At 40.8% G+C, this 9,766-nt stretch overlaps 1 protein-coding gene across 1 annotated transcript; it reads left to right on the forward strand.

The window, feature by feature from the left end:
- The first annotated feature begins 35 nt into the window (after positions 1 to 35).
- C2H21orf62 (chromosome 2 C21orf62 homolog) lies at positions 36 to 9,676 on the forward strand. The gene is made up of 2 exons (XM_033053400.1): positions 36 to 689; positions 7,913 to 9,676. Exon 2 carries the CDS (start codon positions 7,980 to 7,982, stop codon positions 8,643 to 8,645), a length of 666 nt encoding a protein of 221 aa, XP_032909291.1. The 5' UTR covers positions 36 to 689; positions 7,913 to 7,979; the 3' UTR covers positions 8,646 to 9,676.
- The last annotated feature ends 90 nt before the right edge of the window (positions 9,677 to 9,766 follow it).

Here is a 9,766-nt window from a genome sequence, read left to right on the forward strand (position 1 = left end):
TCACAGAGAGCAGAGATCAGTGCCTGCCCCTCTGCTACCTCTCATGAGGAAGCTGCAGACTGCTATGTTTCCCCTCACAGTCTCCTCTTCTCCAGACTGATCAAGCCAGGTGACCTCAGCCATTCATTCCTCTTATGGCTTTGCAGCTACTCCCTCCAGCTGGCTGAGCAGGCTTTCCAAGTCTGCCTGAATTTCTGGTTTAAACCTCTGCCTGAAGTCCCCAGGAAGCAGGCAGAGCAGAATATGTCCCATGGGACAGTCACAGGGCTCCCCAGGTGGATGGCCAGCACAGAGCATGAGGTGAGCAAAGCACCAGAGGTGCTGCCTCTGACCCTGCACAGCAGGCTGGCCAACCCCCTGTGAACACAGGTCACCAGCCAAGCATGCCAGCTCCCCTCCCAGAGTGAGCAGGGAGCTGGCTGGCATCTCTAAGCATTTCCAGGTGAGCCCTTTGTGCCTGACAGTCTGGTACAGGTGGTGTTAATGGTTGGAGCAGACCTTGGACCACCCTCCTGGCTGGTGAGGAATGCCAAGGGGTGCTGGCCCATGAAAACATAAAAGAGCAGCATCGAGTGAGAGAGGAGGCACTGCTGCCTGCCCTGCAGACTGACCCCACTCCCAGCCACAGCTGAGAAGTTCACCAAGCAGGAAACTGGGCACGGGCAAACCTGCTGGCATCCAGAGAAAGAGTAAGTCACTGTTTTGGCTCTAGAGGAGGGGGTTAAATAAGAGAGAAATGTTTAATAGCTTGTATTTTTATGAATGAGGCTGTTTCTCTCCCTTTACAGTAACTCTTCTTAACAGGTATTTGTGTTTCAAATTTGTTCCTTTGTAATCGGGGTGAAGTAACATTGCTTCTCATGTGTTGCAATTGTTTATACACTATCTGTATGCCTAAGGTAATAATTAATGGTTCTATGAATAATAACCACAAAGAATGGTGGAGAGATTTTGCTTCATTTTGCAAAGACTCATTTAGGCAAATCTTAAAAGGGGACAGGAATTTTCATGTGAATTATTCTGGCTGACAAAATTTGAGACATTTTATTCAGTTAAAACTGCTTGAGAAAAGCATTGGAAGAGAAGGCTCAAGGAAAGAGCATTTAGGACCTCTGTTTTATTCTGCTTTATAAATAAAGCCAGTGATAGGTAAGGACAAACTAAAGTAAATATACTATCTCTATGTAGCTCTGGAGTCTCAATGGCAACATCCACTGTTTGAGTGAACAGAGCTGAGAAATCTGGCCCTAAGGTGCCCTGCTCCAGAGTTTAAGTCTCCAGCTGCTTAGTGACCACTAATATTTCATACCAGATTTTTGGTCATGCAGCTTTCTGCCCTGACTTTCTTCCCCCCTAATTTAGGATCTGAACAATAGAAAATTAAGTGCTCCAACAGGCTAATTTTCAGCATTATGTTTTGGTATTAGCAAATCTTCAGTTTCATGTAACATTTAACTTGAACTTTTGTCCAGGTCACATTAGAAAGGGTACTGGGAAATAACCAAAATTGCAGTCAAGCTTTCTTTCCTAAAGTTCACTCAGTGTAAGTGCCCTTGTTCTAGAGAGTAGTTGGTTTGACATAAAAAAATGAAAATTTTGAAAAGTCTTTTAAAAATAAATCTTAGTATTTCAGTGTTGAAGTGCTCAGCTTGAGCCACCAAAGGTAGCTCTGGTTTTTGGACAGTGGTGATCACCCATCCTTGGGACACCTGGCTTCCCAGAAGGTGTCTCTTTCTGAGGACACATGAATAAACAGGGCTTTGACTGTGCATACCTTACAATGACAGAAGTACTTCTTGTATGATAATACAATTGTGTATTTGTGAGCCTGCATGTTCATGCTTTATGCATGGATATACACTTGTGGGCTTTTTCTGAATACTTGGACTTTAAATACCAGGGAACACAGCTCTACCAATCATTTTGCCTTACATCTGTGCAAAACACTTCTCTCCTCCCAGGCTGGTAAATCTTTTTAACGCTTCCTTCTTACTTTTCATTTATTTAAATGCTCATCCTGATGCAATTCAAATGTGAATACCCAGGTTTGTGTTTGTCTGTTTTCCCAGACAGCATGTACCGTGCACACCTCCAAGCTGGAATAACTCCAGGTGTTGTTCTGGCAAAGCAAATCCTGCCACTCATCCTGGTCCCCTACTCTTTATTGGGAAAAGTGCAGGCTGCATGTATGAAATACAGCATGAAAATGAAGTACTCCTCTCTCAGGGTTGGGAATAATAAGGCTGTGACCTTCATCTGGGGGAAAACGGAAAGTATCACCACTCCTCATTCTTTGGGAGATGTCCTCCTTTCCCTTGGGTTTTATCTGTTATTCTGCTTCCCTGCAGTTCATGTCACAGCCTTCCCTGCTCTAACATTTGCCTCTGCTGAGGACAGGAGCTCTGCATAGGATGGACAGGCTTGAGGATTTTAGAGAGGTGTTTATAGATGAATTGCCTCTCCTGGAGTCTGTGTACACCTGAAAATCAAAACACCCATACAGTGAACATTTCAAGGGTCATTGCACTGTTCAAGTTCAGTGCTTACAGTATTGCCTATTTTATCTTGCATTTCTATCTTGCTGGGAAGGAATGTGTTCCACTACACTTGAATACTCCACCACTTCAACCTAATGCCAGTAGCCCAGGCTTCAGCTGCATAAGCAGACACAAATATAACTTTCAAGTCATTGACAACAAGAATTAATCATGCTGCAGCCTCAAAGGTTGTAGAACTTTAGTTCTGATCACAAATTTATTTGCCTCAATTTATCTACAAACTAAGTACAGTAATTGTTTAACCAAAGAGATGGAAAACAAAATTCCTCTCAGCCATCAGCCCACTTAGGGAATTCCTAAAATTCCCATGGAGTAAAAACAGCAAATCTAGCATTTTGTTTTCCTCAAGGCCGCAGTCTCCCTCAGGCTTTCTGATCAGATTATGTAGTCTGCAGTCAAGACTCAGATTAGGTTTATTCAGGGACTGACTCATTGCATTTTCCTGTAATCTTGCATTTTAACACCTGCTCGGTTCAAAATGCCATTTTGATGTAAATTGGGTGGGTTTGCTATTCATCCTGTGTACATTACTCAAGCTGCACAAGATTATACAGATTTAAACTCCTCTTTGCTTAATACACCACTTTCAGATAGGCATATGTTAACACAGGTGATCAATGAGGGGCTGTAATTAGTTTTTTTCTGAAGAAAGAATGGTAGAAATCAATTTTATAGGCATGGAACTTCCATTGAATAGGATAAACTTTCCTTTTGACAGTACCATTCTCACACAATAGTCAAAGCTTTTTATTGCTTTTTTTGCAGTTTTTTTAATACACAGACCTGTAATTAGAAGGAAAAAAAAGTGGAATTATCAAAAAACCTGAAATGATGTTAGTACTAAATAAACACTGAAAATCTCCTTTAGCAGTCAAAACCTGTGAAGCAAAAGGAACAGGGATGGAGTCTTGTGCTAGAAAACTTTTGGGATAAGACATAATAAACCATGTGTTTCCATGCTGGAAGGAGGATCCACATCTAAAACCATTCATGGCTGAAACAATCAAACTAATAATTTTCTGCTGCTATTTATATCTAGTCTGGTTTTCTCCTGAGAGGCCCCCCACTCAGGACAAAAAATGAACAAATTATTTACTACATTTAGATCACTCAAAATAGTTTTTTTCAGAAGCAGCTTGTTGCTACCTGAAGTAAGTATTTCCCTAAAATACTTTTTTCCCCCTAGAAATCGATATTTCTAAGCCCTGTCCAGCCTGGCCTTCAGCTCTCCCAGGGATGTCTATGAGGAAAACAATGGTAGCTTCAGACTTCAGCCACATGAAAATCAAGAAATGATGCCTATCACCAAGGTCTCCTTGATAATTAACATCTTCAGGACAAATAAGTATCTTTTGATCTCGAACATATCTCACTTCCACTTTCCCATTTCCCAGAAAGTTGCAGTGGCAGAGTTTCTAACAGAACTCTTCTTGTAATTGCTGAATCTTTACCCTCTGATACCAGAACTGAGGTATCTTAAGGTCATAGAAAGCAAAATCCACACTTCAAAATTTTCTGAGCTGTTTTAATGCTGTAATTGGCTGGTAATTGCTGGGGAAACATTCTTAGCTGTTTGAAGAATTGGATTACCTACTATGGGGTAGCAATATGCAACCCTGCTCAGTGAATTTGGGTGACAGCTTAACCTGGCATAAGAAAAGACCTCTTAGGGAATACAGTCTAATTAGTATTCAAGGCACTAATGTGTTCTTACACACAGATTTCTTGCTTCATTCTCACACACTAAGTGCTTGCCACACTGTGGTTCTGGGAAGCCAGGTGAGGTGGTGGTGGTGAAAGGGATCAGCAGCTATTTATCTCCTAATTTTACTGTCCTGTTTTTTTCTACTTCTAATCGTAGGTCCCAAACCAGAGCATGTAAAGATGGAAAGGACAGGACTGTAGGCTTTATCTCTAATTTATCCATGCAGAGGTGGGGGAATTTTTTGAAGGTTACCACTGGAACAAAAACTGACTAGTAACTCATAAAAGGAAACATTGCAATCAGAGGGCATAATTTCAAAACACGGTGTAATTTTTAGCTGACTGTATGAGACCAACTTAGAACAAATAGCAGTGCAGTTGAGTGAAGGGCATGCATCATTTGAACCATGGTTGTCTGGGATGTTGATAGAAAAAATACCACCACGGAGAAATTTATTTTTTGCTGGACTGGAAAGGAGAGATATTTACCAATGTGATATTATTTCTGCTGGAGGTCATCTTGCAGCCTGGTAGAGCTCTGGATTCTTTTAATTGAAAGTTTCAAAACCTTCAGCAGTAGTCCAAGACCCCTTCAGTGCATGCCACGTTTAGGTTATGGAGTCATTATGTGTTTTAATAAAAATGTATTTATTAATCATCTCACTGATAATTTTAAAAGTTCAATCACTTTTGGTATGCAAATGTGTTACCAGTTTTATACTTCAGCCACTTTCAAGCATTGATGGACACTGGGTATAAGGTTGGACAAGAATGATGATGGTCTAAACCATCTGTCTTGGACAATTATATGGAGATAAAATACAAACCAGCTCCTTCTTACCTTGAGCTTCTGTAGACAAAGGAGTTATTCTTTTCATCAGAACAGACACATAAAAGCAGGTAGATTTGGTTACCCATCAGTGAGGGAAGAGCATCCAGATAATTTGCCAAGTTCAGATTTGAAAGCCTGTTTTTGTTTCCTGAGTTCAAAAGTCCTCTAATATAAACTAGAAAGCTGACAAGGGTTTCTATGATTTTTACAGAACTTCTATACCTGCTATGTAAAATTGCTGTAAATTCCATTGTGTCAGGTGGATGAGACTTTAAATAGTTGTTCTGATTATACTGGAAACTTAGTTAAATTTTACTGAAAACTTAGGAAAGAGAAGAAGGTATACTCACCAGTTTTCCCTAGAAAATTGCATAGAAAATCTTGACATTTAGCACAATCTGCTGTGTTCTTTGCATTTCTATAGGTTATATCTAGAACTATTTTGGTGAGTTCAAGGGATACATTAACTCTGTTACGGGAAGTGGGTAATGCTCAGAGAGCGACCATGGTGGAAAGATGTACCCCACGCACCATATTCAGCAGTTTTCTGAAAATACTCCATCTTTTTAATTTTGGAGATGATGGAGAACAGAACTACAACAGGCAAGAAAATGACCCCATATTTTAATTCATCTTAATGGCAGTATTACAAAAAAGGGCTCTGTGTATCTCCAAGAACCCTACTGAAGGCAGTTCTCCCATCCCTAAAAATTAAAGCAAATAATTTTCCAAGCCTTAAGCAGTGGAGACAACAATGTGGTTTAAGAACCATATAATGCATATTTTTCTGTAGATTGTTTTTAGCTTAAGAAAAGATGCATTGTGGGTGACTTTCTCACTTCACAGACACATAACCTGCAAAATATATTTCACTTCTTGCATATCCCTCACCAAAGCCACAAAGAAACTAAATCTCGAGAACTGGATAGGAATGTTTCTGATTTGCAGGGAACAGAGAAGAATAGAAGTATTTCTGGAGTTTAAATTTCCTGGAATGTTATAATTTAGAATTTTGTTTGGATTCTGATGGATGGTGCCCAAATGTTTTCAGCTAAGCTAAACATGATTGGTTGGCTGCAAACCAGTAGAGAACTTTAAAGGTTCTTCACTCTTCAGGTACTGAGAAAAAGAAAGGAAACAAGAGTTAAAACTAATGAGGATGCATCAAAGTATTTTGGTCTAATGCTTTATGAATATTAAGCCCTCAGATGTTAAGTGGAAAAAGGAGTATCACTCTTTTTGACACAGGACCGAACTCATGTTGTCAACGTTGTCTAGGATTTCTTGCAAACACTACCTCCAACACATAAAAATGGAAATAATTTCATTTAGTTGTGAAATTGTGTTGATATTACAGATTTCTTGTCTATCACAACTGTTAACCACTGTTAAGGACTGAGAAAATAAGCAATGTGGAGGTCTAGTAATAGGATTTCCAATGTGATTAAATGCTTAGATAGTGGAACCATTTCTAGCAATAATGATACCACAGCATCTCCAGCTTGGGTAAGTCTGACTTTTGGAGTTAAACATCAGCCAGCAGCTGGACTGGAATTTCTGGTATGTTCCACAACATAGATTAAATGTTTGATTTAAAAACTTAAATGTCTGCATCCTTATGTCATGGTTTGGGAATGGTATTCTCCACTTCAGTACTCCCACTAAAAAAGCCTCCCACACTCTTCTCCCCTCCCCTCCAATTGGATGCACAAAAGGCAAAGCTCACAGGTTGAGATAAGAACAGTTTACTGGAAACAGCAATGAGATAAGAAAATGAACAGAAACTGGAATAAGACAAACGGGAACAGGAATGTTAATAGCAGAAATCTACAAAACTGTAGGTGTATTGCCAAGTTTTCTGAAGTGCTGCAGACAAACATTCTGGATGTGAATCAGTCTTTTTACGTGCTAAGGACCAAATTCTGTGCCCTACTGCTGCTTTCACTAGAACTTATCTTTGGTCAAAATTTGTCTCTAATGCTTCTTGGTGCTTCAAAACAGTTATATCAAATTAGACAAACTTTCCCACATCTTTATAATTTGTGTTAAGAAATTGCACTGTGCTTGATTGCCTGTACCATCATATAATAATATGTCAGGAAAACACAGATACTCCTGGTAAAATTCAACTTCACTCTGAAAACCAAAGGGCTGGCATCTGAGGATCCAAGAATCCCACTAAACATGCTCCCAACCACTTGAGGTGACCCATGGCTGGGATGAAAACTTGTTCCATTGTCATAGTATGTGTGGAGTTTGCTTTGCCAGGGTAACTGAAGTGGGGGCAGAGCAAATGACCAAGCCTAGATCTATCCTATAGTAATTGCTGTGCAAGACATAATGAGAGATGGTCCCTGGTCCTCAAAACTTACAGACTAAGGCTGGAGCAGATGTAGCTTCACATGGATCAAAATCAGGTTTTATCAGCACCTCACATAGCTCAGAAGGATATGTGCTTGGGCCAGCAATACTTCTGCCCTTAACTGCTCTCCCTCCCTCTTCCCAGTATATCCCACGCTCAGTTTAAGGGAAAGGTTGTCACAATATCACTTAGCAATTCAGTAAAAACTATCACCTCTAGCCCTTTTCAGAGTGCCTCACTCAGTGAAGTGGAGAACAGGGTTCTTTGTCACCCCTGTCTGGCTGGAAGCAAAGAAAGCAGAAAGGAGAAACAAGCAGGAATTGTCCTGCACAACTCCTCATCCTGTCCTTACCTCTGCACAGGCCAGGCCAAGGAGCTGTGACAAATGAGTGGAAAAGCAAAGTAATATTAACCATTGAGAGATCTTCAGTATAATAAACTGTTTTTCCTCAGTAGGTAAAGCCAAGTGACCTAAATCACTCAGTAAAAGGAGGAGACACTTGGCAGCTTGGCAGCAGTGCTGATGAAGCCAGTAGCCTACTCTGCTTTCTCCATTTGTTTGGCTCTCATTTTGGCCAAATTCCTTGGCATACACATCAGTTTTGTGAGAAGTCAGAAGAACCACACGCTAATTTTCACTAAGGAAAACACAATTCGCAACTGCAGCTGTTCCGTGGCTATCCGTGACTGTGATTACTGCCTGGCAAACTTGATGTGCAACTGCAAAACAGTGCTGCCTTCTACAATGGAAAAAACTACCTACAACAGCCACCTGACCATCTGGTTCACGGACACCTCTGTGCTGGAGATGGTCCTCAACTTCACAAGGGTGTGGGATTTGAAGCTGTCCTTCTGTGGCACCACTCCTCTCCCAACGGAGTATTTGGCCATCTGGGGACTTCGAAAGCTCCGGGTAAACAAGGTCAAGGGACAATTTCCAGAGCAGAGCATAACCATCTCCAGCAGCAGCAACAATGACGGAGACTTGCTTGAGGTGCACAACAAAGACAGGCAAATGCTTGCACATATCTCTTTTCTGGATACCTCACTTTTCAATGGATATTCATTGCTGAAGTCGTACAGTGTGGAAAACGTCTCTAGTGTCATGAAGCACTTTCCCAGCCTGCTGTACTCTGATGTTTTCTCAACTTCAGACAACGAGAGCTATGTTGTAACATTCATTTACTGAGTTATTTAACACAGTCAGCAGTGAGAGGCATGGGAGGCTGCTAAGAGTGATGGGATGCCTTTAAACCTGTCTGGTTTGTCCAGGAGGATGTGTTAGGGGACTGTGAGACAACTCTACAAGGAGGTGTTTGAAGTAAGACACTCAGATTAATTCAGGAAACTCTTTCTTAAAAGTAAATGTGAAACAACTGTTTTCCAAAGCATTGTTAAAATTTTTTTGTTTATATATTCTAAGCTGAGAATTGAAATCTGCAGATAGATTTTGTTTTAAGGTTGTGCCTCAGTTAGAAAAAAGTCATTTAGGATTTAGAGAAACAGTGGTATTGGACTTCCCTCTGTGAAGCAGGTATTTCCCTGCCTCTGTCCTTTCGTCCTTAACTCACACATAATCTTTATTTCCAGATCACAGAATACTCTGGGGTGGAAGGGACCCACAAGGATCATTAAGTCTAACCCTTAAGTGAATGGCCCATATGGAGATTTGTTGAACTAAACACCTGTGGGTTACTGGCACTCAGCCCCCAGCTCGATGACTCCCCTCTGGACCACTGCAGCTGATCCATATTTTTTCCAGGGAAAGGCTGCCACCTGCATGATGGATGTGCTGAGACCTGCAGTTTCCCCAAATGCAGGAAGCTTCAACTTTTGTGATAATGGCAATCCCCCATTACTGTGAGTTTTCCTACTGGAATCAGCAATGTAGGTTGTTTCCTTTGTCAGCACCTTGGCAACAAACCCTAAGCCTTTTTCTCCAAATTACAAATGTTTCTACTGATACCTCTCATGACTGTCTATTACACACACAGGCACATAACTCATGTTATCTGCCCAGGAACCCCTTATCCAGCTGTCTGTGCAACAGAAGTAACCTTGCCTTCACAAACTAGCAACTCAACAATCCAACATTTGATAGTGTTGTGTTAAAACAAACCACCAACCAATACACACAAATGTATTTATTTCTAAATGTTACCAAGGCTTCCAAAATCTGGAAAAATGAAACTTAGACGATCTTCAGCAAAGATCTGCTGCCCTCTGGTAAAATTGGAATCACAGTAATTGCCCATTACTACGACAGAGGTGTCCAAAAATTCACACATGCAGCAGTAGCTGAAGATGTAT

The sequence above is a fragment of the Catharus ustulatus genome, chromosome 2 (genome assembly GCF_009819885.2).
Source record: "Catharus ustulatus isolate bCatUst1 chromosome 2, bCatUst1.pri.v2, whole genome shotgun sequence".
Taxonomy (NCBI): domain Eukaryota; kingdom Metazoa; phylum Chordata; class Aves; order Passeriformes; family Turdidae; genus Catharus; species Catharus ustulatus.

Excerpts from the sequence above, each read along its gene's own strand:
- C2H21orf62 (XM_033053400.1), top strand. The coding sequence starts at position 7,980 with ATGAAGCCAGTAGCCTACTCTGCTTTCTCCATTTGTTTGGCTCTCATT.